The sequence below is a fragment of the Papilio xuthus genome, unplaced genomic scaffold (assembly GCF_000836235.2).
Source record: "Papilio xuthus unplaced genomic scaffold, Pxut_1.1 DF827714.1, whole genome shotgun sequence".
In the NCBI taxonomy this organism is placed as follows: Eukaryota; Metazoa; Arthropoda; class Insecta; order Lepidoptera; family Papilionidae; genus Papilio; species Papilio xuthus.
Window position 1 is genome coordinate 4,018,476 of NW_013530935.1, and position 26,180 is coordinate 4,044,655.

At 32.2% G+C, this 26,180-nt stretch overlaps 4 protein-coding genes across 7 annotated transcripts in view; 1 reads left to right on the plus strand and 3 right to left on the minus strand.

Moving 5' to 3' along the window:
* Positions 1-3,341: 3,341 nt before the first annotated feature.
* serpin-3 (serine protease inhibitor 3) lies at positions 3,342-8,857 on the minus strand. 2 transcript variants are annotated; one of them, XM_013310522.1, is made up of 7 exons: positions 8,717-8,857; positions 7,583-7,860; positions 6,956-7,169; positions 6,482-6,693; positions 4,263-4,448; positions 3,757-4,081; positions 3,342-3,466 (listed from the first exon to the last, which is right to left on the minus strand). In XM_013310522.1, the coding sequence occupies exons 1-7, from the start codon at positions 8,733-8,735 to the stop codon at positions 3,408-3,410; spliced, it is 1,293 nt and encodes a 430-aa protein (XP_013165976.1). In that variant the 5' UTR covers positions 8,736-8,857; the 3' UTR covers positions 3,342-3,407. The 2 variants fall into 2 exon arrangements, with proteins under 2 accessions (XP_013165976.1, XP_013165975.1); XM_013310521.1 differs by lacking the exon at positions 8,717-8,857 and adding an exon at positions 8,532-8,574.
* An 889-nt stretch (positions 8,858-9,746) lies between these two features.
* Positions 9,747-18,121, minus strand: LOC106116781 (serpin B6-like). 2 transcript variants are annotated; one of them, XM_013310797.1, is made up of 8 exons: positions 18,067-18,121; positions 12,808-13,028; positions 12,301-12,483; positions 11,382-11,595; positions 10,981-11,192; positions 10,656-10,835; positions 10,265-10,409; positions 9,747-10,049 (listed from the first exon to the last, which is right to left on the minus strand). In XM_013310797.1, exons 1-8 carry the CDS (start codon positions 18,104-18,106, stop codon positions 9,889-9,891), a joined length of 1,356 nt encoding a protein of 451 aa, XP_013166251.1. In that variant the 5' UTR covers positions 18,107-18,121; the 3' UTR covers positions 9,747-9,888.
* Positions 18,122-19,676: 1,555 nt separating this feature from the next.
* Positions 19,677-24,721, minus strand: Golgin84 (golgin A5). The gene is made up of 10 exons (XM_013310886.1): positions 24,607-24,721; positions 24,104-24,523; positions 23,772-23,927; positions 23,320-23,530; positions 22,703-22,978; positions 22,067-22,259; positions 21,610-21,768; positions 21,208-21,327; positions 20,747-20,917; positions 19,677-20,474 (listed from the first exon to the last, which is right to left on the minus strand). The coding sequence occupies exons 2-10, from the start codon at positions 24,501-24,503 to the stop codon at positions 20,397-20,399; spliced, it is 1,764 nt and encodes a 587-aa protein (XP_013166340.1). The 5' UTR covers positions 24,504-24,523; positions 24,607-24,721; the 3' UTR covers positions 19,677-20,396.
* Positions 24,722-24,976: 255 nt separating this feature from the next.
* Positions 24,977-26,180, plus strand: part of Rlip (Ral interacting protein) — a 9,976-nt gene continuing 8,772 nt past the window's right edge. Inside the window, exons 1-3 of one of the 2 annotated variants that reach the window (XM_013310825.1) lie at positions 24,977-25,236; positions 25,367-25,505; positions 25,662-25,881. In XM_013310825.1, coding sequence (XP_013166279.1) covers positions 25,152-25,236; positions 25,367-25,505; positions 25,662-25,881 — 444 coding nt within the window. In that variant the 5' untranslated portion in view covers positions 24,977-25,151. The remainder of the gene's footprint in view (positions 25,237-25,366; positions 25,506-25,661; positions 25,882-26,180) is intronic. The other variant, XM_013310826.1, reaches the window with a different exon arrangement.

Genomic DNA, 26,180 nt, shown 5'->3' on the forward strand with positions numbered 1-26,180 from the left:
ATAAATAAAATGGCAAATAAATCAAAAATTTTTGGAACTAAACTTTAGACCTAACTGTGTGTTTATATTTATACATATTGTTGTCTCTGTTTTTTCAAAGAGAATAAAAGGAAAGGCAATATGTATTTACTATGTCATTGTCAGAGTTGCAGGGTTTGGTATAGTGTCAGATTCTTGTCTTTTTGTTTTATAAGTTAAATTAGAAAGATATCGCAATCGTTAAGAACTAACATACATAAAGTATGGAGTAGCTGTCGTGTCTAATTAATTTAAAACGTGAATATAATGAATATTCATGTTTAAAATAATTATTCAAATTAGTAATTCATACTGTCCTTGTTCATCTTTGGTTTAATTATCATAGATGCAATGTAAACACAATTATTGCATGTAATATATTTTTAATAAACTTCGGCTCATATCTTGTGTGTAAAAATATTATAAAAAAAATTACCTAATTTCAAAATACGTATAGCTTAACCATTCAGGCTCCTAACATAGAATTCTAATCCAATTTCCCATCTTGTTCCTTTCAATAACGATCCAATGGCGCTGTGAGCAATATAAGTCAAGACTGGTCCAAGCTTGTCAGGTAGCCCGACAAGTAACCCTGTCCGGTCCTTAAATAGGTCCTATCGGTCCATTCGTCTCGTTCCAGACCAACTATTTATGTACGGTCCAAAGAAAATAAAAGACGATATAAAAGATAATTAGCCTACAATATTGAACGTGAGATAACGCTATACGTAAAAGTCACGCAATATACAACCAAGTTCGTAGGAATGGTTAACATCAATGTAATATACGAACCATGAGATTCTGAGACCAAAATCTTCGAATCTGTTTAAAACATATCGCTATCCTTGTCATTATCTTTAACAAAACAGAGATAACAATATGTTTTTAACGGAGATTTTGGTTTTAGAAACACACCGTAACTCAAGTAATTTCAAAGATTTTTTTCATATAGATCATAGTAATCTGATATTTAGTGACCGCTAAAGTTTGGTATTTGCTAATGAGTTGTAATTGGAACTCTAAAATAAATCTCTTAACTTTTCATATCCTTAAAAGTCAAATTGTTGGGAAGACGATTAACATAATGGAAGAGACAACGAAAAGTGCATTCCAATTAAATTGGATTTTAGTAAATTGTGTCATTTTTATTTATTTCATTTTTTTTTTCTTTTAAATACGAATAAAGTATAATAATGGCTATGTTTATATAAGGGAACGATAACATAGTATGTTGCTATGTCGATTGCTACAGTTCCCACAGAAAATAAATGTTTTATATTATTATATTGCCCTATTGTAGGTAATAGTAAAACTAAACAAATTATTATTTACTATAATAAGAGTTTTTCATTTATTCCATCAATTATAACTGTATATACAGTATTGTAGAAAAATAAATTTCTCCCAAAAAAATATTTCTTCGTATTGCAATATCATGGGATCTATTTTATAGAAGTATGCAAAAAAAAATTAACAAAGCAACTGTCTTGTTCCCTTCTTAAGCTTGTATTTAAAATTAATATGTTGATCATCATCATCATCAGCATACGTCCCCACCGAGAGGCTTGGAGCCTACCCTAAGTTAAGGATGATTAGGCCATAGTTAACCACGCTGGTCAAGTGCGGGTTAATACGTTGATAATCTACTCAAATATCAATTTTTAAAATGATAAACTAAGAAGAGATCGTGTTCTTTTACCTGTTTATTGAATACTAGCGGTTGGGCGACCTCGTCAGCGCAGAATTTGTAGAAAAAATGCAGCTTATAATATTCCCGCGTCCATTAGGTACGTCCCCTTCTAAGACCCGTTAAAATCGGTCCGGTCCACCCGTTCCGCAGATAACACGGACCAAACGCATCGTACTATCGCAGAGAAACTATTTTCTATACATCATTTGTATGAAATACTACATATGAAATACAGACAATCCAATTTTATTTATATGTGTAGATGTCTAGATTTCGGCTACAATGATGTAGATTTTATCACATATTGTCATCCCTTATACTCTCTTTAAAATAAATAGAGACAACAACATCTACCTATAGAAATGTCAAAGCAGTCAAAACTCGTAGTTATAAATATCGGAACTGGTACAGAAATCGACATCCTATAAGCCTTAGCACACTTAAGGCCCGTTTCGCTGGACAACAATATTAATTTCTTTCTTAAAGAAAGTAAAATGTCCTGTTTATCTTTGTTCGCGACTTGTTTATTGGTCGAGGCGTTTCCACAACAATAAAATTGATTATCGGAACAAGATTGTAAAGTAGGGTGACAATAATTTTCTTTTCTGTATATCTGTATTTCTCTATATTACACAAAAACGTTCAAAGCACTTTAATGTATCTTAATGTCATTACCATTATTCATACCATATAAGTATTTATTTGCAATAAAACCTTGCTAAATATTTATTATACAGGGTGTCCCAAAAGGTTACGTACATAGGAAGGGGGATGATAGGGGTGGTCACAAGGGTCACCAGAAAAATTAAAAAAAAAATTCCCTCTGGGTATTAAAAAAAATAAAAGGGCATTTTTTAAAAACTTAATTTTCTTTAAAATCTTTGTTAGTTGTATTGTTTTTAAATTAGGAATATAAATAATATAGGAAAAAACAGGATATTTAAATAATGTAAATTTATGAAATATACAAGTTCTGCCTTAAACTATTAACGATTTTGTAAGATAATTTAAATTAAATTCAAAAAATCATCAGGGCTGGCCACCCTATTGGGAATGGCGCCGTCTCAAACTGGCTTTCAGTCGCATCTTTCTGATTTCACCGGCTGATAGCCCACTTATAAAGTTCTGGTTTATACTTGTCCTCGAAACTTAATAATATAAAATTAACATTTACTTTCCACTATATGTCGCCTGCGACTGTCGCGTTCAATTGTATCAACATCTTCGTTAAAGTACAAAAACTCAATGTCAATGAAAAAATACATGTACCGAAATGTCTTTGATGTTCTTCAAGTTACCGACAATCGGCAGCAAGAAGCGTGCATTGAATTTTAAGATAAATTCTATGTATCGCACTTTTTCTGCGAAATAAATTTTTATACGACAAGCTAAATGTAAAGGTTGAACAAGCCTTTACTTTTTAAATTCTGGCACAAAAATACACTGTTACGACCTAAATTACTTCTTGGTCCTTGTTATGGAAGGTTTTTGGAGAAAGTTGTATTAAATCCTTCTGCATAGTATAGTCCTATTTGAGTTTATAATGACTATTTTAATCTCAAGGTCAGTTACCTTTGAAAATTAGCAGAAAAACAGAACTCATCAAAAGTATACAAAAATTAAAAACAACGCGTACAACGATTTATTTATTTATTATTATTATAACTACAGCTGAGTATTTTTGCAGATACACCTTAAATTAACCAAAAAATCGTCTTATGAAGTTTTTCGGCATGTATTTTCTTTCCGAAGATGCCACTGAAAAAAAACAGATTTATCTCAGAATTGCTAAGCTTAAGTGTTCATATATAGTAAATTTAAGGTCTTTTTCCATATTTAAATTGAAAACATTTACCGTTACGACTCAATGCCACGCATTTTTGCAACACATTTTCCTTCATCTCTCAATATTCGTTGAAAAATTCAATAAATTCGAACCTCATATTATACGTAAAGGTTAACATTAAGGTGAATATGCAATCCTGTGTAAAAACAATATTGCATCCCACTCATTCCCTTGGAAACAAAGAGATATCAAAGATACATACCATTTTTAGGAACAATCGGAGTATCAGTTATATTCGGTGTTACAGGTTTAGGTTCAACATAAGGAGTCGGTTCCTCGACTTTTCCCTCGAACAGCACCAAGCCTAATTTATTATCCCTTATAAAGAAGAGGAATGGGCGGTCAACACGAATTTGGACACCGTTTTCTATAAGTGGTATGACCATAGCGGAGGAAGCTGCAGCCGCGACCGTACCCGTTTCGTCAACGGCTATATGCACTTTGTGGAATATGTTGTTAACTAACGCCGAACTGTTAAACATGCTCGAGAGATCCGCTTTGTTGGTGAACAGTAATTTGATCTTCATCTGAAATGGATTGTAAAAATATTTTTTAAAGACTTCGATAGGTTAATAGGGTTAGTTGTGAAGCGATGTGCTTTATAAACTTCTGAATAAGGTTAGTTAAGCTTTCTATTGGAGAGATTTTTTAATATCGGTTTAGCTCAAGCCATTTACAAGAACCCCTATAATAAACAGGATCACTAACCGCTCTTAGAGCTCCAGCCATGTCATCGGTGTAGTCTATAGTAAACTTGGGCATTTGTAATCGGACGTCCGTCTCCTCCATAAGGCTGGCAATCTGTGGCAGACTGAAGTATGGTAGATCTCTGAGCAGCTGGGATACACCGTCTTGTTCATGTGGCACCAGCAGGATCATTGAATAACGACCATTCTGGAATTTATTCACGAATTCGATTAAAATGTTATCTCGATTTCTTTCTTGGTTCCGCAGAAACGCCTGTGTAAAATATATTGTTATCTCTTTTGTTTTTAAGGTGTATAAAAGAGTTCACAATATGCTTTCGTACAAGTTTTTGGGTAGTGGAAACTTAATTTCCCGTTTAGTAAACGGGACTTCATTTTCCCCTTGAATCGGGCTAATGATTTTTTGTAATCAATTACAAATGTTCTTTACTATGATAAAGAATGGTAGTATATTATTATAATACGAAATGGACCCAGTTCCAATTTTGGACAAACAACAAAAAGTTAATTCAAAGGTAACGGTAATTAAGTAATGGTAACGAAGAAATATATTTTTCTTTGAAATCGAACCTGAACACATAAAAACAATCCTATCGATTCAATGCAACCGCAACATCCAATTATAAATAATAATATACGTAAAACAGGAAAACCTTGAAGGAAACTGAGATGAAACTTGTTTAGAAACTAACCAATGGTCATAGTTTCATTGTACTTGTATATTAGGCGTAGCTTACAAATAACGATATTATGTTGAAAGATGATTAAAGTATTAGCGAAATAAAAAAATCGTGTCTTTTATTGGGCAGTTTAGGAAGGAACATCATAATTCTTCTACAAAGACGTAGGTACTAAGATTCGAAAAAACCTGATAATTACGCATTTTTGATGAAAAAAAAATGCTGATATGGGAATGTCTATAAAATATTATTTTCGTTCTACATTAATCGTTAACTTGTAGATATTTTTTTATTAAATTAAAGATAATGGTTTATTCCATATAAATATATTTCAACACGTTTTGTCTTATTAAAACTGGTTTCTTTCTTAATAAAGATATCTTTCGATTACAAAACCGGTATTAGCAAAAAATATGTTATTTACCGAAATCAATCTCAACGTAACGTAATTGCTATAATATTTTTTTCTAACATATATAGAAATTCTTGCTTTTAACTATATTATTATATAGGCAGACGGGCGGTTTAATTTACCATTTGGCACGGTTCATGCACATCTCATTTTTAAGCACCTATTTCCTCTTAGCTAGACTAGCCTCGCGCGACTTCACGATACGTGGAAAAAAGCACTATCTACTATACAATATCCACTTTAAATAACTGTCTAGTTTATCACTAATCTAACCGATTAAATATATTTATGGATATGTAATAACATTAAGTTAAAAAGTAACAAAAATATACGCCTTACTAGAAATTATAATTACTTAATCTAACTTAAATTATGTTTACTAACATCAGAGTTTGTACAACATTGTTAACAAGTTGCTTTACAAAAAAACAAGTCAATAGTCTCTGTTCTTGTTAAAAGGTTCTTTTATATGACAATGAAATGGACGTGAAATTACAGATACGTTGTATGACGTGACAATGACATCGATCCACAAGGTAACCAAGTGCTGATGAACGCGACAAAGTAAAACGAGAAGACGACGACATCACAAACCACACAAGTGTCATGTTATTCTGGACTCATAGTACGTTTTGTTTTCGTGTTAAATTTCCTAATAGACGGTCTTTATGACCCAGCACTCAAACAGCGACATCAACGTTTGATTTTTATATGTAAATTAAAAACTAAATCCACAAAATATACGTCATGCAAATTTACATGTTTTTATTGCGTATGCGAAAAAAACCCTGCGTTGAAAGTTTCTACGGGACATAACCTGTTCCGTATTATATTATTATTTTCCTCTTAAAGCTTTTGTTAATATTCGTGACAATTTATTCAAACAAAACATATTTATTTATATAATCAAGGTTATGTAAATACATTTAATCTGCATTGAAATTGTCTAAAAAATTATAAATATTAAGCATTCCTCATATTCTTTCTTTAAAACTATTAAGTTTCAAAAATGTTTAGATCGAACCACCTTCTTATGTCTTTTTTATGGGTATGAGTTTGTACTACGAATGTACTACAAAAAATATCCCAAGTAATCAATAATATAAGTAATTTTGCAGGAATACGTACCTCATAAGGCAATTCAAGGGCATGAGCTCTCAAATCGTCCACATACGCGTAGTTAAGTCCTGCCTGGAGTTCCATCATGGCGACATTATGACAGTTGCCACGGCTTCGGAAACAAGCGCTCCGCGTCAGCTGAGGATTGAACGAATGCTGCCAATTGCTCTTGAAATATAACGAATTGGCTAACATCAACTCTGACATGGGATCGATGTGCTCTGAAAATTACAACGCGAGCTTTTAAGTTTCGGACTTGGTAGGCCTTTCTTCTTCCAGGATTCTTTAATTTTGTTTTTTCAGAATCTTGTCTCTTTCAGATCTGTGTAAATTTGAGCGTAAGATTCTTGTGCAGAAACAAATTATATTTTATCGATAGGTTGATAATACGAGGGAAAACCCTTCTTTCCATTTAAATGGTCACAAATTAATAACTAGGATTAAAAATAAGATCCCTATTTTAATTAAATTAATCGAACTTACCAGGCTCCAATAAAGTGTTGATAAGTCCTTTAGTATTCTTACTGATCCAAGCATTTATAAGATCAGCAGTAGGCACAGGCTCACGGAAATTAACAACCTGAACTTCGGTCAAATATACATTATACAGCATTATTATAAATTCCTTTTTTACACTCACTCTAGGTGCTACAAATATGGCATTCGAATTTAGTAGAGTTACATCAGAATCATTTACCTGCAAAGGATTAAAGTTTTAATAATAATTAGCTTTTGGCCAGCGACTCTGTCCTCGCGGAATTAAGAAAAAAGGAATTGGAATTCCAAGCTACATCCCCTCCAATTTTCAGCCAAATCGGTTCAGCCGTTCTCGAGTTATAATTTTCATAGATATTAATGTCATTCGCTTTTATGTCAAGCTAGGCTTAGCTCTGAGTACTTTCGCATAAACTATTAGAAAACCCAACCTCAAGCTTTTCAAGGCATGACTTGAATCGGAAATCTAATCGTAAAATTGAACTGTTAAAATCATGGAACCTTTACTTATGTGTTAAGATTATGTTAAAATTGTTAGAAAAATAGACTTCAAAAAGGAGTTTATTGATTAGTCTGTATGTTCTTTTTTTGGTTTTATATTGATAAACGCCTTACCTTAAGCACTGAAAGGTAAGCATTCAATTGTTCCCTAAATTCATCTTTATCGGGGGATAGCCTTAAAGCATTTCTTATTTCAATTGCTGTATCCCCCGCCGCTCCTTCCAATAACATTGCCAAAACGGATTTAATACTGGCAGGTGACACAACCACATTGCCTATTTTATCTTCTGCGGCGTATTGAAGAAGATCAGTGTCAAAGAAATTGAAGCGAGATATTTGCGGTTTGCCGCCAGTAAGACATTCTAAACTTTGAAAACAAGTCAACGATAAAACTGGAATAAAAAATATTATTCATATTATTAGACCATCACCTAATACATAGAAAGTATATCATACTTAATAGTTAACACTTTTAAAACAACCGTCTCGTGTATCGATTTCATACGAAAAAATCGTAATAGTACTGAACGTGCCAAAAATAACTAAATTACCTAATTTAGTACGGTTATACGCATCTCAGAGTACCTACTCTGAGCTGCGTATAACCATAACTAAATCTACACCATAAGGCCTCTAGTACCTTGTAATCAAAGTTAAATTTATAGATTCTACTTTTGTCATAATTTTAATGTTTGGAACAGAAAAGCTTAGACTAAGTTATCGAAGTACGGAGCTCTCAAACACTATCTTTAGTTTTAGTAGTTTGAATATAAGTAACATTTAAGTTAAAGTCATCATAATTGATGAATTTTATTATAAAGTAGCATTTTGTAATGAGATACATGCATTCTATATTCTTTGTGGTTTTTCTTTCTTATATAAAAAAAACCCATGAAACCGGTTCAGTGACTTAAAGTTACAATAAAAATAAATCACTTCTTGATAACATTAGTCTGAGTAACTTATGTTATACGAAATTCTTTTTATTATTATCATTCAAAATTATAAGATTCAAGTCGAATTATAAATAATTTGTCTAATAAAAAAATGTATTTCAACTAACCATGAAAATGTTTTAGGCTGTTTAGCATTGTTTGTAATAGTATAAAAACTTACAAATATAATATAATTAAAAAGAATGCTATAAAGTATAATAATTTTTGCTTTACAATATGTATAATATCAAAGGCAAATGCACAAGAAACAAAGGTCATAATAACCTCTCAAGGTTAAATATTTCGTACTCACCAATAAAAATGAAAATCATTTTGACTAGATTGAGGCAGATTGAATTAATATTTTAAAATTCATTTAAATATGGAACAAAACGTCACAATGACACAGGCGTGTTCCACGACAACTTGCTGACGAATGAAATTACGTTTACGGATATTTTACTTAATAGCTGTTTGTAGCAACCGTTAACGTTTTTTTTTTAATTTTAAAATACAAAAACTCAAGTGTAAAAACCAAGCTAAAAATAATTGATTTTATATCATATAGGTTATATGAGAACTGAAGGTTACATGAACATTTTAGTTGCAAGTACATTTTTCAAGATACTGTACATAAGCTACTGTAAATACTATAATTTGTATTTCTTAATCTTAAATAATAATAATAATTCATCGTTATTTCAGCACATAGATCTAATAATATTTTCAACTGAAATACGATCTAAATTTAAAAGTGACGCCACACGTATTAAATAAAAACGTTGCTGCTTATTTTCCCAACTGACAGGACGGTATGTATCGCTAACATTAAGTTCGGTAACTCTAACTCCGGCTTCTCATTATGTCATCCAAACCAAGCTCTTTGTTATTTTGCTTATTACCAGCTATCGCCCGCGACTCCGTCTGCACGGCTCCGTTCCGTAGATACCTTCAGACAAACAGCCATCCATCCCTTCACCCAAACATTCGCATTTATAATATTAAGTAAGATATTAACATAGACTAAAAGACTAAATGTTCTGGACAGTTTTTAACTTGGACATCCTTCAACCCTTTTTTTAATTTGATGTATGCAAAACTTGAACTTGAACTCCCGAATTCGAAGTCTTGGCTTTAAATTAGCTATTCGAAGTACATTTATTATATATCTCCCTTTTCACAATCTTCTAACTTAATACGGCTATTAAAAATTAATAGTCGGCACAATACGTCTACTTCAATATTTTTACGCTTCTTTTTAACCGTAATCAAAGTAGCTGCTTTCTTACGCTTAGTTCCACTCAATTCATCCATCTTTTCTTTACCTATATAAATGAAATACGTTTTAAAAATATCAGTTTATTGTTGGTAAAAAAATAAGATTCGGTTTCAAACATGAGGAATATTACATTACTTATTTTATTATGAGGATAAAGTCTATTTGAATGCTATAACTATTCATTGCTATGGAAGTAAGAATTGTTATTAAAATTTGAGAGCACTGTCGGCGTTGCTTGGGTCAGAGACTCGTCCTGTGAACAGCAATTGCCTGGTCTCCTCGTCTTGTATGAAGAACATGAACGGTCTGTTTGCAACCAATTCATAGAAGGATTCCTCTTCGCCAAATTTGTTTTCTAGAGTGATTTCTACAAACAAAAAAATGTTTACGTTAGAAAATTTGCATTTAAACGATCTTATTGCTATTGTTTTTATTTACGTGTTGAATGTACTGCTATATTACTTAAAAAAATAGGTGGTAAGAAAGCTGTTCAACAAACAGAGAGGAGGAGGTAAGAAAAGCACTTAGCTTACCGTTCCACAACTCTGAGTGCGATAGTAAGTCTTAAATGTTTTAGCATACCAGTAGCGGAGTAAGCCGTGCTGCCCAGTTCATTGACCTCTATCCCGGAGCACTGCAACACCTTGGAAACCTTTATCCGCTCGAGCTGGCCGTGCGCGATGCCGGGGAAGGACGCGGTGTCTTCGAATGCTTGACGAATACCCAACTGTCAGGAGAAAAGAGAGTTATTTTTTTACGGGTATAAATGTAATTTAGTTCCATTGTGACCTTAAAGTTATATTCAAAGTTAGCATTTGAATGTCATAGCATAGAAATAATTGCTTGTTAATTGCAGTGAACAAACTCTTATTCAATTGTTCTGGAACAAGTCTAGTAAGCATAGAGAGAAACGGTATCTCTAAAATTTTAGTGTAAAAAGTGTTACCTTTCTAACTTTATGTTGTTAAATTACCTCTTTTAGTATGCCGTCTAAGATTGATGTGTAATCGAATTTGAACTTCGGCAGGGAGACGTCGACGAGATGTCGCTGCAAACGGTACAGTTCAGCGCGCAGTTCGCTTAAGCTATTGTAGACTCGCGGCAAACCAGTCAACGTGTTAGGCACCACGATGTACATTGCGAACTTTTTACCCTGAAAACAAAAGAAGGATAGAATTTCACCTTCTTAAAGGACAAATTCAAAGCTGATCTCTGAATTTTTAACTCTTTTGGAGAATTTATCGCCTTAACTTAGAGAAACGTAATTTTTTTATGGATTCTCGAAGAAAATTATTTACCAAGTACGGCATTCTGAGAATCTTAGCGTCGAACTTCGCAGACTCCGTGAAGTAGAACTTGTTTCTAACGTTCATGAACTCGAGCGGTTTAGTGTCCTTTGCCGTGACATAGAAGTTATGAGTTGTGGTCTCATTGGGAGTGAACTGATGGACCCATGTACCCTTGAAGTACAGCGTGGTGAGTACCAACAACGCTACATTTGCTACATCATCTGTGAACAAATCCTAATATTAAATGACATTAAAATCAATGACTTTCAACGATATAATTTAATTAACGAAAGTATGATTTAACTATTGAATGTTTTCGCCCGAGACACTTACGATATGTACGAGTACATACGTGATATCATACACAAACTATAGTTGCAGCAAACTATGAGTATTAAATTCATACAGACCTGAATTAACTAGATTTGGTAAACGTCCTTGTGTGGTATTAGCGACCCAGGAGTTGATAGAACTGGCCGCCTCAACTGGTTTGGTGAAGTCAATCTTGACCAGCTCAGTTTTATAGTAATTCTCAGCAATAGCAGCGAATCTTTGACGCGGTTCACCATTTTCACCAATGTATATTCTACTTCCCATATTTAGTATATACTTAGAAGATTTCGTCTGTGAAAAACAAGGAAACGAACTATTAGACATGTCTGTACCATTTTTTTATTATCACAATCCGGGAAAATATGAGTTGAATGCCATCTCAGTTTTCGAAACACCACGAGCGGAAAAACATAGATGGAAACAATTCAAGAGGAATTATCCTGTTTTGTTTGGTAGGTAAGACCTTTAGTCATAACTTTTGTTTGTTCAAATTACATAGAATTTAGTTCTTCGCTTTAAAAATATGTATCATCTTCATACATATATATAATAAAAGCAAAAATTGACCTGATAGCCGTTTACATAATTATTACTAGTATTGATAATTGATGAGAGAAACCTGTTTGTCTGAATAGATCGCATAATAATCGAAAGACGTCAATCTTGTCTTTTTTTTCTTAACTTCAACAATTTAAATTAAACATTCACAAAAACGTACAGTGTTAAGAAGACTTTATACTTTATGAGATTTCTTAACTATCTTACCGTGGGTTTTTGAGACCAAAATCCCCGTTTTAAAACATGTTTTTAACTCTATTTTGTCAAAGATAACGACAGGGATGACGATATGTTTAACAGAGGTGTTCTCAGGTCTCAGGAAGCAACGGTTAAATAAAATAAAAAGTTTATTATCATTATTTTAAGTTAACGGAGGTTAAGTAAGACATCAATCAAAATAAAGTATTGATGGACAAAATAAGGGAGGGAATTATTTACCTGCAGCGAATCCAATATGCTAGCAAATTTCTTCCTCACTAGAGCCTTGTCGAGGTCAAAACCCAGAACCGAAGCTAGCTCCGCTTGCGTACTTCCGGTAGCCGCCTCAGTCAAAATGGCCAAAGCTAGCTTCAAGCCCAGCGGTGATAGAAGGAAATTATTATCTGCTGATGCAGCAACACGCTGGAAACATAAAATAAAGAGATTTCAGCTTGTAAAATACAACAATAAGTAATGGTGGGCTTTTAGTTTAAAGATTCCTCGCAGGAAGAACCTGGAGTGGTTCGGTGTGCTTGTAAAATGAATTTATATTAACCCACATTACTGTCGACTCTTTTCGAAACGTGCATTTCATTTTTACGAAAAAAACCGAGCATCGCAAAATAATCTCGTCCGCTCTTACTTGAAGACCTGAATTAGTTCTAGGACCTTTTAACACTGGACGTGCGGTAACTACTTAGGATAATCCCTATTCTTTATAGTTATAATAAAATGTATGTCTATTACCTTAGTAAGAGTCCAATCGAATCTATCGAAGTCAGCCGGTGCAGGATTATAGTTGTCCGTGGTATCCGAATAGTCGGTGTCTTGTAGCGTGTTGTTGTAAGGAGATAACGCCGGGACTTGTCCTGCCTGGGTTGCAGGTGGATGTGTTCCATCGCCGAATATCTCTTGTATGATATCCGATGTCAAATATGTCTGGCATATCGCATGCTGTGTAAATATCGCTGGAAAGAAAAAATATTCTATATAACATTTTGTAATAATAAGACATTCATAGTAATTGGTTTTTAGTTTTTGTATTTTTGATATCATTGCATTATTTTTATAGTCTATTTCGGTCTCATCACATGCGGACTTCCGTTTCCGTTTAATAAAATGTTGAAATGCTCTTTTCAAATATCGTGGTGGCCCAAGGTCATCGTCGCACTGCGCAGTGCTGCCGCCTTCGCATCCCGCTAAATAGTGTTCTGCGCATCGACTCGTGCAAAGTTGATAGCCGCCAAGATATCAGAAAAATACTGTACCAAGTTTAGATGTAATAAAAATATTTACTTTTATCTATTCAAGTTATTTAACCTTAAAACCTGTTATTTAAAAATTAGTATTTTATTCACCACGTCATAAAAACGGAAATTATTTACAATAATAATATTAAAGAGCTGTCGTAAGAACAAAGTTGTTTTTTTTATTAAGTAGAATTTATACTGACGTTATACGATCTGGTTTTCCTTAACGTGGGATTTGCCTAAATGGAAGTTCTCGCCTCATGATAATGCGGGCGCAATACTGACCTGGCTCTAAGTTTTTTAATATAACAATTGGGAAAAGACTATGTTTGCAACATTGCAGTATTTACTAAATTCTTCCTAAGTGTCAAATTAAAACCAATAATTTAATCATAAAAATATTAGTTCGCTAAAAAAAAACTTATATGTAGAAAGTATTCCTTGCTATAAAATTAATAAAGAGCTGAACGTATGCAAAAAATATGGGATCACTAATTACCAAACAAAACAAACGATGTTTTGCGGGCGGACAGACAAAAATGGTTTTTCGTTATCAGCACCACAAATGTATTATGTGTATGGAATATGTTTTTTTTTTCAATATTATATACATGTACTCCAATTTTGTTATAATTTAACTATAGTTGCGCAAGTTTAAATGAATGATGATGGATGGATATTTGTTAAATCAACACCAAAACGACTCAACGAGTGTGGATGAAATTTGGCAGAGAGATAGGCTACTCAATGCATCGGCTACTAAGTATTTTTTTCTTATTCCGTGCAGACGAAGTCAGCGGCAAGAGCTAGTAATAAAAGCCACAGTAAAATACACGACACATCTCTTATCTGTGTACTTATTGTGCGGGTTTTCCCGAGGGCAAAGACCAGGAGATTATTGTTTTAATTTATAATTATACATATGAATGAACTTTTAATATACTTCTCGATTAAATAATTGATAAATTTGAATAAAAATTGAAGTAGGCAAATGAAATAAATACGAAGTCTACTAAAGTCTAACGAGATGAATTAATTTTGTAAGCATAATACGGCAACAATTAAATTACAGTTCACCCACTGAGGAGCTTCGAGCCTACCCTCAATGAGGGGTGATTAGGCCATAGTCAATCACGCTAGCACACTGCAGGTTGGTTGACACCAGACATATATTTGAATTTCTTCAGCGTAAGAACGTCGAATAAGTGTACTCGTACATATGTAAATCGAAAATCCTAAAACACAATGGTACATGATGGGCTACGAACCCACGACCTGCGGATTACAAATCAAGTACTGAACCCTTGAGCCACCGACGTTCAGTAGTAGCTTTGTTGCTGGTTGCAAAAACATTTGAATGTGGGGATTTTAGCGGTTAGCAGATTCGTCATACGGCAAGCAAGATCTCTGTTATTGGGTATACATAGTACTACGAATAGTATATTTGCGATTATATGACGTAAGCAATATTCTCAACCTTAAGGGTAATGTACGATTAGTCATACAATGTCACAATAACGCGTTACTTCACACGATAACGCGAAAATAATACAGAATAATTACACAGTGTAAAGTCTGTAAAGTCTGTAAAGTTTTATCCTGTGACGTCATGAAAGAAAACATTATGTCTATTAACTGACTGACGCTTGCGACTCCGTCCGCATGTAATTAAAAAAACCTAATCAGTTGCCTGTTTGTTCTTCCAGGTATGTTCTATACCTCTCAGCGAGATTCATGCAGTCGTTCTGGAGATACCTTCAGTAAATAAGACATAGTATGTAATGTGTTAGATATTGTATGGCACAGTAATATTTCAAAATGGCCACGCCTAAAGTGGTAAGTTCCGGGCAGCAAGAGGGATAAGGTAGTGTAGACAAAAAGTATTCATAATTAAACATTATTTGCCATTTAACTTAGTGTGATTAGCTATTGCCAAACGTCTGAGCGAAACATGATTTAAAGATAAAAAACACACTAGGGCTTCCCCTATATTAATAATTCAGCTGATTTCATACATGATAATTATTTTTGGATACCAGAAATACTGTAAATCCATGAAATAAACAATGTTTATCGTATTTACCGTGGCTTTTTGAGATTAAAATACCCGTTTAAAAATATTGTTGCCTCTGTTTTTTCAAAGATAATGAAGGGGATGACGATATGTCTTACATAGAGATTTTGGCCTCAGAAACCCTCGGTTAGACAAACCCAATATTTGATGAGCAAATTCATTTTATGTTGGGAATTCCGAAATGTATTTACTACTAGCATTCGCCGGCGACTTCTGCGCAGAATTTAAAAAAGGATAGTTCATGTAGCAAATAGAACAAACAAACAATAATACCTTAATATCTTAAACTATTTTCGATAAATTTCCTCTACGTAGTATCGTTCTGCGCAACCTTTAATTGACCTCACGATAGTCGATATATTAATGTATATTTTATTAAGAATATACAGAAGATAACAAAAAGTCTATCTGAATTTCTGATTATAATTTAATGATTTTAACAATAATAATTTCATTATTTGATTAATCTATCTAGTTCATATATTTTTAATTTAAAAGTCTTTAGCATATCTACTTAGATTCACCATCCGTCTATGATCTATGGATACCTAGACAGATAAGACTTTTTGACATCTATTTTTGGTGATTAATTCTTCGTTTTCATTTGTTTCTTCTTTTAGTGTGAGTTTCCATTGCCAAAACAACCTTACAATAATGCATTTAATTCTTTCATATTACAATATCAATTCTATTTATATACAATAACTACTCGTCTCTCCTAAAACTATTACCACAAAGTTCCGCATACCTTTTTGGATTCTCTATACAAGAAGCCGTTTAAAGAAGTGTCATATAGAATACTGGCAGGATACAAAGTTGCTGTTTATCTTCTATCTCTATCAATTTACAATAAGTAATAGGTTAACCTAGAGCTCTAGGTCATTTTCCAGTCTACAATACAATAAATATTAATCAGTTTCTATCCGTATATAAAATATCATTTACATGAGTGATTCTTCTCACAATAGGCACCAAACTCACTAATATTTCTCGCGTGATTAGATGGTTTGTGTTTTAAACCAGTCAAACTAGTTCGTCACGTCATTCTTCGTAGCTTTTGCCTCAATGCAATGTAGTACTTAAATTATTTATTAGTTTTAAAATAAAACTGTTATAGTATTATCTTTTTTTTATAAAAGTAGGCAGTAAACGAACAGCGAGAATACTGAGGTAATCGTCGATATAAATCCGCAATATCAGAAGAACAGCAGATGCGTTGCCGGCTTTTTAATAAAGTAACGCTGACTTGATTAATACTACAATAACAAATGAACCCTAATCATCGTTATTTTCTTATCTAAGGTAACATTTTGGTATGCTTATGCGTCATCAATTTATTTTTGTACTCTAGTAACAAGGATCAAATCAAAATAATCTTGGGATTCCCGACTCGTAGAGACTTTCCGCTAGATGATATCATACAGTTCCTCCTCCTTGATACCTTTTCTTTAATACCTTCTCCTTAAATATTTTTAAAACCTTGTTATTAAAAACACAAGTATATTTCGAATGAAATCAAAGCTTTAAGTGAATATGCAAAAAGTAGTAAAACGGGTTACTCTTCAAATATCCTGTTCATATATAATACCAAAAGGCACAATGTCCTAAGAATGACTTGCAAATGGACACTTAAGGATATCAAATTAGGAATTAGTTTTCGTTATGACTGTCACAATTTAGCTTCTTAAAATAATCTCATTTTAATTTTGATTTATATACCAAAGAACTTCGCGTAGAGTGGGATAAATAAATAAATTTATTGCGGCCCATAACAAGCAATTCATGAGAATAAGAAACAATGAGGAAAGTAACATGAATAAATAATTATTATGTTAATTCCCACGCATTAGATTGGTTAAGCTTAAGCTTTTAAAAAAAAATAGTAATTTAATTTCTGAAGTATATAAAATTCAAAGTAGTTTGCAATTGGTCGTAGAATACATAAATGGGAGTGCTTTCATAAATTAAAAAAATATCGATAATTCAACTATAAATTGCAATATATAATTCTTTCTCTTACATAATTAATGTTATTACTTTAAAAAAAATGAAATAAAACTCACCTAAAAAAAGCAAGAAACAAAAATTCAAACTCATCTTGCAAACACAAAACAAGGAAAAACCTACGATTGAAAAAAAACCCGCTCTCAAGGTGCCACTAACCGATGAATTGTTTTATTTAACCGATACAATCAGTATATATAAAGAATGTTTATTATTTTAATCACTAACGTCTATTTATATAATGTTTAACACTTTTTTTATCATATCCACATTTTTCTACATAAAAACGACTGCACCTCTCAGAGACCTGAACTGTACTGATGTGCTTACTTAAATTATGCTCTTGAACAGTAATATGTCGTCATAACCTGTTAACAATAATACAATGTTGTCGTTATTAAACTTGAAAATAATATTTTTCATCCATATCTTACTTCAATGTTCACACAGAAACCTAAAAATTACGTAGGAATAAATTATAATGATTAAAAATTAGAATTAAACCCGGTAAAATTCCGTACTTGATTGGCAATTTAGCGAATCGACGGCAATATTTACTTTATCAATTTCTTAAGGCCAAGCAGAGAGGCCAAGAACAAGAAAAATAAGTCATTGATAGTAATTGTCGGACATTGAACGACGTTCCATGTTTAGTAAACCTAAACGAATTGAACTTACCCACTATCGTAATAAAATGGTGTTTATTGATGGAATACATTTAAGGTTGTAACCAATGTGGGTAGGCAGAGTTGATGTCCATTTAGCACAATCGTCACACCTTTCCTGTGTCTTGTTTGTACAGTCGCTGTCGTTCGCGGTATTCCATTTACAAAAAAATTACCTAGCGTTGAACTTAAACTATGCTCCTTCATTAAACGATTAGTGTACCGATGTAAACAATTATGGTTTACCTGTATTGTACCCCTGAATATTAAATAGATTGGAAGATGATATTGTCAGAACATTTACCAACTTATGCGTAGATGTATGAATGTAGAAGCAAAAGGTGTGTATCAGTAGCACGCCAAATAGATCCATGGTCTCTGTTCCTTATGGTTACGGGTACGAGTTATTGTTGTTTATTTATATATCTACGTTTATCGCTTCAAGGCGTTCTATCGTATATCAATTTTGAGGTGGTATACCGACAACAAACCTGACTGTACTATGGTGATATTGTGACACATATTATTTAGAATTGGAACCGAGACAGTGTCATAAGTCCTCCAGTCGCCGCGACATTGCGGTTTTCCCAGACAATATAAATAAGTATGCCAAGTTATTATATATTTCAACTTAAAGAAACCTGTTTTAAGATTACGTTTATGCCACACAGCCAATATGTGTATAACTCAGTCATTGACCAGTTTATATAAAAAAAACTTAACTTAACTAAAAGATTTTTCGTCACAACTTTGAAAAAAGAAACAATACAATTAAGTTATTTAAGGCCTTTCGTACTCAAGCCGACGTACGGTTGAGTCACGAAAATAAAAAACATATTAAAAAAGTACGACGTTACAAATAAATAAGTCCTTTATTTATGTCTGATATTGTTGGAGAAATTATTAGTACATGTTTTACAATTTTTACATTACAAAAAATACATTTTTAAACATAAAAAAATAACATTTGTTAATTTTTTTAAATTTTTTAATAAACAATATACAATTTACTATTTTTTACTGTAATACTTCACTTCAGTAAAAGGTTAATTTCTAAACATATGCAATTTTTATTTTACTTAGAAAAAAAACAGATGTCAAATGCCACACATATTGAAAACTGGAAATGTAAATTAAAAAAAATACAGAAATGTTCAGAAAAATAAAAGTTTTTTTTTAGGTCAATAGTAATTTGGTAATTATTGACTAAGAATATTTAATTCGTAATCTATTAATAATTTCTTATAACAGATAATCTGGAATGTAAGGAATAATTAATTGGATATATTTAGTTTTTGTAAAGAATCGTAAATTTACAAAAATAAAATATATATTTTAGTAAAATAACAAAAATATGTATTTAACGTTTACATCTCCCACATTAGTAGTAATATTATCAAATTTATTTGGTATCCCAATACCAAAGTTAATTTAAATTATGTCCCACGAGTTTTAAAAGAATTTATTTGAAACATTCTCAATACATTATAACCTGATATTTGAACCCCATCTTTGACCTTGATGGGAATCCGATAAGCATTTTAATGCATAAGAATTTGAAAATCGAACTTTAAAAACATAATCATATTAATATATATAATTTATAACGCAGAAAAACAATAAATATGTTTGTATATTTTTTTAGTAATATTACCGTGGGAATCAACTGGTTTCTCCCCTAATGGTAATACCCTAGAGATACCCGCTTTTCTTTCAAAATAACCCAATGATATAAGTAGGCAATTAACATTAGCAAAACTCCGTATAGATAGTTTATGACAGATCGGCACGTGACTACCACGGGCCAAATTACTTTAAACTAAGTATACCAAAGTTTAAACTTGGAGACAGGATTTATTTTTATTTTATCCCTTAAAAATAAAACTATATATAATTTGTGATAGAGACAATCCAATTAGGATAAATAAATTATAGCACAGTTTTTATAAGTCTATGACTTTTATGGCGACGAAGGAAAGATTTTGACTTACAGACAAATGGCAAAATCGTATTGGATTGAATTATTCGGAAGCCATTGCAGAGAAAAATTGATAATAAATTTTATAGAAACATACTAAAAATGTATGAAATGAGATGAAAAATTATAAAAATTGAGCAAATATCAAAACTCTATAAAATTATAATATGTAATTGGTTTATACATAGCAATGGAGATTTATTACGTGAGTTAACCTTAATTTAAAAAAAAAACATTACCAATAATTATATTACCAGAAGTTATAAAGTAAAAGTGAATCCTGGATATACATAGTATCCATAAATGGATATCCGCAATGGATTCCAAACAATTCAACATTATAGCTTTTCATAAGTACACAAACGTTACGTTTTGCTCGGTCTTGTAAATGTTTCGGGAGTGTTCGTAAATAGGACGGTAAATACCCATAGATGTAGGCCAATCTGAAAACATATAAAATAAACAAATAAATACACAAAAAACTTTATTACAGATATAAAAAATAATAATAAAATGATATTAAATATTAAAAAAATGTTAATCTTGTAATAAATGTATCCAGCTAAGTAAAGAGGATTTGATTCATCCTCATTGTTTCGAATATTTAAATATAAAAATCTAAAATAACTTTTTTAAGGATACCAAGAATAGGAAGTAGACTCCTTAAATCTAATTATTCTTACTTCTATCCATATATAAATGAATTATAACTCACCATATAAAATATAATAAAGACTCTAAGTATGGGATATCGCCTGCTCATATGTCCGATACGCAGCGACATCTTGGCGAGTGTGTCTGCGGGCGAGTAGCGCGCCCGAGACTCTTGTACCACCACACTGTGCAGCTGCGCACGCGCACTCGACACCTCCGTCCTGTACTTCGTCTGTAATGTACCATCAAATGAAATTATATTTTCAAATATACAAGTAAATTTGAACATCGACACTTATACAATTACCCCCCCCCCCCTCCGTTCAATTATCCTTCCCATTCCTACCTTATAAGAAAAGAGTAGGAAGGGAAGAGAGATAATCCCTAGAATTTTGGAAATTTCAGCTGCAAAGATTCCGACTCATTTTAACCGGAAATTCTTACATAATAGAACAATTGCAGAAAAACAGACTTTTAAATGTAATATTTATGATACATGGATATTATAATATAATACTTTACCTGTAATTTATCCAACTGTATCCTGAGAGTATTATTATCCGCCAGTAACGCTTCCACTTTCCCTTGCTTTTGCACCAACAACTGAGATAAATGTTGTACCCTTTCACTATCCATTGCCGCCTGGACAAATTAACACAGATTTATAAAAACCAATACCCTCGCCACTTTTATAGACAAAATAAAAAAAAATTACCAGCTCAAGGAATTAAAATATACATTTATAATAGTTTCTTCCACTAGCACGACTAATCTCGCGCCTCCAGCTGCCTGAAACCTTTTTCTATTCTCCGCTTTGTACAAATAGCGACCGAGCTAAAGTCACGTGACTAAACGCGCTAGTGAAAAAATGGTCTAATAGCACAGAATAGGGCATAAAACATTTTTTTTAATAGTATCACTTACCTGTGCCACATCATAGTCTGCGACATTAAGCGAGCTGACATCAGACGTGGGTGCGCTCTGACTGTCCCTGATCTTGTTCAGTTCTGATTCCTTAGCTTGTAACGAGGCTCTCAGCTTTGCGATAGTCTGACCCATTTCTACATGCATCGCTTTCAATTCCTACAAACAAAACATTAGAAAAAAAAGTAATGGAAACATAATTATATTTCAAGAGAATTAAGATCTATTTAAAGGTACAAACAGACAAGGATATTTATTGTCCGACAAGAATATAAGTAATTTATCTTAATACAGTTGTTACTGTATAAGAAAAAGTCCAAGGGTCCGTGATATTTTCTTCACTTAGAGAGTTTCTCGCTCATGGAGGTCTTCCATCGAGACAATGACTCACTTATAGTGGTTATTCGCTAATCCAGGTTTGCCTATAGCTACACCTTGCCTCAACAATTTAACCCACCTTTTCAAGACTAACAGATTCCATTTCAAACCGTGTTCTTGCTGACCGCTCTTCTTTCAATGCATCTCGTAACGCAATAACAATCCTCTCCACTGCAGCATTTCGTGATACCATCTCACCCATTGATATTTTTATCTTTTCACTTTCTTCCTTCACTTTGGATATCTGTTCCGATAGATCATCCCGTTCTTCTCTATAATATAAGAAATATGCGCTATAGTACTAATATCTCTCTTTGGAGTCATCCATAAATTATTTCCCATGTTAAGAGGTTGGCAAGGGGTTGACGAAGTTACACAATATGACAAGAGGCAGGGAGTAGACCTAAATTCTGTGACATCACACAGTTTCAAAATATAATAATTTATATCTAAGTATTATAATACTAAATTTACACTCCATACTTACTAAAGAATATTATTGAATTTATTTTTCGAAACGCAGATTTTAAATTTTACAAATGTCGAAATAAACCGATAAGGTATGCTTTGACAAGGCATAATGATAAAAAAATCTTGCATTTTTGTTTGACATAATTTGTGGATAGGCCCTTTTGTATACAAAACCATTTTTTTTAATGATATACACTATCATATATTTTTTTTTAAATATATAAATATTTAATAGCTTACTCACTTCAAAACCTTCATCTGTTCAATCAATTGTTTTGTATCTTCAGCCAGATTGGAACCTTCTCTTAATTTTTTAATTTCTTCATCTTTAGAGAAAAGCATACTCTTCACTCTCAATTTATAACTTTCCCAATCTTTCTCTAACCTACGACACTCCGATGTTGATTTCTCTAGACTTCCCTGTTGCTCACTAATTACACCTTGTGCATGCCTCAATTCATTTTCCACTTTAGATATGGCTAATTCCTTTTTACTTAGTTCTTCATTTAGTATTTTGTATCTGTAACATGAAATACAAAATTCAGTTTAAATTTTTTTTATGTAAAAAAAGATAGACAATTATATTGTTTATAAGACAGTTATCAGCATATTCTTTTCTTTGCCACAGCCGATAAATGGTTTCAACTAATGTGTTTGTAATATGTAATCAATAATATATTGAATCTGATTAAGAGATCAAAGGACCGATTTTTCTCGCTTATAGAGGTTTCTCTTTAACCCAAGGTTCTCGCTTATGGAGGTTGTCTGTCAAGATCAGACAATAACTCTCGCTTATAGAAGTTTCTCACTTATCCAGCTTCAACTGTATACTGTAATTATATTGAGACATATGATACTTACTTCTCTTCCAGCTGTCTATTTGCACTTCTGAGCTCAATTGCTTCTGCCTCTAGTTCATGATTATGTTCTTTATTTTTAACATCCGAAGTACTAAGATCTACAACCTTTTGTTTCAACTGATCTAACTGTGACCGTAACATTTCATTATCAACCTTCAAGTTGCGAGCATCCAAACCTTCATTCATTGGTGAACTTTTGTAATGATTTAGATCTGGAATGTATAGTGGAAATATGGAGTAATGTTTATTAAAAAAACACATGAAAAAATGAATCAATTAATAACTTTAGGATAATAAACTACAAGAGGACTCAATAGAACTCTCTAGAATGATAAATATGTAAAATATTTTTATGGTGTCTTTTAGATTATTTATAATGTGAAAGTTTAATTTTACAACATGTGTGCATTTTACAGACATAATTGTACTTTCTATTTTAGTTTGAAAACTTACCATCTTCAGTTTTCCGTAACCTATCCATCAAGTCGGAAAGTTCCCTGTTCATAACATTTATTTCATTTTTCAACATTGCATTTTCCACCTCAAGATTTTGCATTTTATATACATTATCCATGTGTAATGAGCTTACGTCACCCGAAAATGTATTCCCTTAAAAGAAATAATTTATTATGTATCTAAAATGAAAAAAATGTTATTTTTACAACATTTCCTATTTGTAGAGCAATAAAAATAAGAAATATACTTTGTATTCTCTTACAAAGAACCATTTTCAGTATATAAAATTTATGAGTATTGTTATTCAGTAAATAAGTAAAAATTCCTACTTCTTCTTCGTACTCCATATTGATCCATACTCCAATCATTAGGTTTGTTTTCAATTCCAGAAAATCTAGGAGAAATAGGCGATGAATTCACCATATTTGATTTTCTTACAGGAGATTTCATTTTCACCTGTTCTTGTGCTCTGTTGTCACCTATATATGCGTTAGGTATAACTATTCTTTTTTTTATCGGAGACGGAGAACGATCCTTTTCAAAATGTATCTTTTTAGGTGCCCAAAGCGGTGGACGTTTATTCTGAGTCCTTGAGTTATCTGTACGAGACGCATTGTCATATTTTTTACTTTTCATTGCATTATGACTTCGTAATGCTGCACCAGTCTGTTCGTCTATATTGTTGAGCAAAGTTTCTGCCTTGCCGGCGAGTTCCGTAAACCATGACATTGATAATGATTATTTTGATCCTACAAGTAAAATTACATTATACAAATCAAAATATTTTTTATGGATTGTAAGTATTAGCACAGATATATGTCTCCTTTCTTACTGTGTAAATCTTATTAAACGTGATATGAGATTTATGGAAACTTTCTTGCATAATTTAGGAAAATACTGAAATCATCACTCCAAAAAATTTGTATTTCTTGGTTATTTGACATTGACAAATTCGTTCAAATTGACATTGACACGTAAACGTAAACAGACTTGTTTACAAAAAAAAAACAATGTTTTAGTGAAACGAAGGTTTTAGCATCAAAGCTTTCTACAACGTTTCCGAATTGGCTTCATGTCTTAGCGGACTTAATCAAAGCTTAGCTTTCTTTAACTGGTTTTAATTTGATTGATCGTAAAAAAAATAACTGTCCCAAATCTTGCCATTTTGAAAAATAATTTTTCTCGAATATTATCTATTGACTTGACTGGACAATTGTCATCTAATGTCACGATACCTATATTGTTATTTTCTATTTATACCTATTTGGAGATATAACTGATAAGCGCATAAATAAAGGCATTGCTTAATTGTATTATGTAGTCCTTAGTTTTAATATCAGTCTAATTCTTGATTATAATCGTGCTAAAAAATCCAAGATGGACTTCGAAAGCCCTGATGTAGAAAAGGACTTTCCTGGATTGTACGCATCCGAAACTGGACGGAAAAGTAATGAAAGTGACTGTAAGTAATAATTAAACATTTGGCTCTTATATAGATTCATTAATATTTTAAGACACATTAAAAAACATTAAAGACACATAAAACCTAAGTGTAAATAACGTTCTGTCCATCATAAAACTTTAACTTTTAGTCAGTGATGGAGCGGACCATGAAAAACCAAGTAAAAAAGATTTACTTGGGAGGCGTAAAGATAAAAAGGAATCTAAGAAAGATAGGGGATATGCTGCTTTGGAAGGTGAAAGTTCCCCAGAAGAAGACACTGACACAAAGTGAGTATTATGATGTTTTAATGAAATTCTCCTAGAAAAATTGTTTCAAACACCATTTTTCTGGTACTTATAACTGTCAGTAAAATTCTGATGTCCACTTTCTTGTATCTAAATTGCTAATATGTGAAGAAATTTAAATCACGAAATTGCTTTTAGAAGTCCGTCAAAATCAAAGAAAACAAAATCATTCAAGTTTCCTTCCAAAAATAAAGAGAAGCGCGAAAAATCACGTGATAAAGAAAAGACTGTAGAAGAAACAATCAAACATAAAGAGTTAAATGAAAAAGAAAAGAAAAAGGAGAAGGAAAGAGAGAAGGAGCGTGAAAAAGAGAAGAAAGAAAAAGAAAAACGTGAGAAGTTGAAAGAAAAAGATAAAGTGAGTATTTCTACTGCATTTTCTAATTTATTTTGTTGTGCCATGACAATACATTTTTAAAACTTTTTACTTAATCCGTAAACACTCAACTGCCCTGATTTTAATTAAATTTATGTTCAAAGTTAATGAAGTCACATTGCTTATTGGATTAAAGTTAATATACAAAGAAAATACAATTATTGCTTAAAATGAACTCTGTGGTTCAGACGAGCGTTTTTCTTTGTATTTTAGGCAATCAATATTGTAATTGAATAATTTTGTAGTATTATAATTGTTTATCATAATAATAGTAATTTTTT

Excerpts from the sequence above, each read along its gene's own strand:
- LOC106116781 (XM_013310797.1), bottom strand. The coding sequence starts at position 18,106 with ATGTATTCCATCAATAAACACCATTTTATTACGATAGTGG. Across the intron at positions 11,596-12,300 it reads GCATATTGGATTCGCTGCAG|ACGAAATCTTCTAAGTATAT; the intron begins GTAAATAATTCC and ends TGTTTTTCACAG. Across the intron at positions 10,410-10,655 it reads TAGACGGCATACTAAAAGAG|TTGGGTATTCGTCAAGCATT; the intron begins GTAATTTAACAA and ends TTCTCCTGACAG.
- serpin-3 (XM_013310521.1), bottom strand. The coding sequence starts at position 8,559 with ATGCTAAACAGCCTAAAACATTTTCATG. Across the intron at positions 7,861-8,531 it reads CAGCCTAAAACATTTTCATG|TTTTATCGTTGACTTGTTTT; the intron begins GTTAGTTGAAAT and ends TTTTTATTCCAG. Across the intron at positions 3,467-3,756 it reads TCCGATTGTTCCTAAAAATG|TGGCATCTTCGGAAAGAAAA; the intron begins GTATGTATCTTT and ends GTTTTTTTTCAG.
- Golgin84 (XM_013310886.1), bottom strand. The coding sequence starts at position 24,503 with ATGTCATGGTTTACGGAACTCGCCGGCAAGGCAGAAACTTTGCTCAAC. Across the intron at positions 20,918-21,207 it reads TACAGTTGGATAAATTACAG|ACGAAGTACAGGACGGAGGT; the intron begins GTAAAGTATTAT and ends GGTACATTACAG. Across the intron at positions 20,475-20,746 it reads TCTTTATTATATTTTATATG|ATTGGCCTACATCTATGGGT; the intron begins GTGAGTTATAAT and ends ATATGTTTTCAG.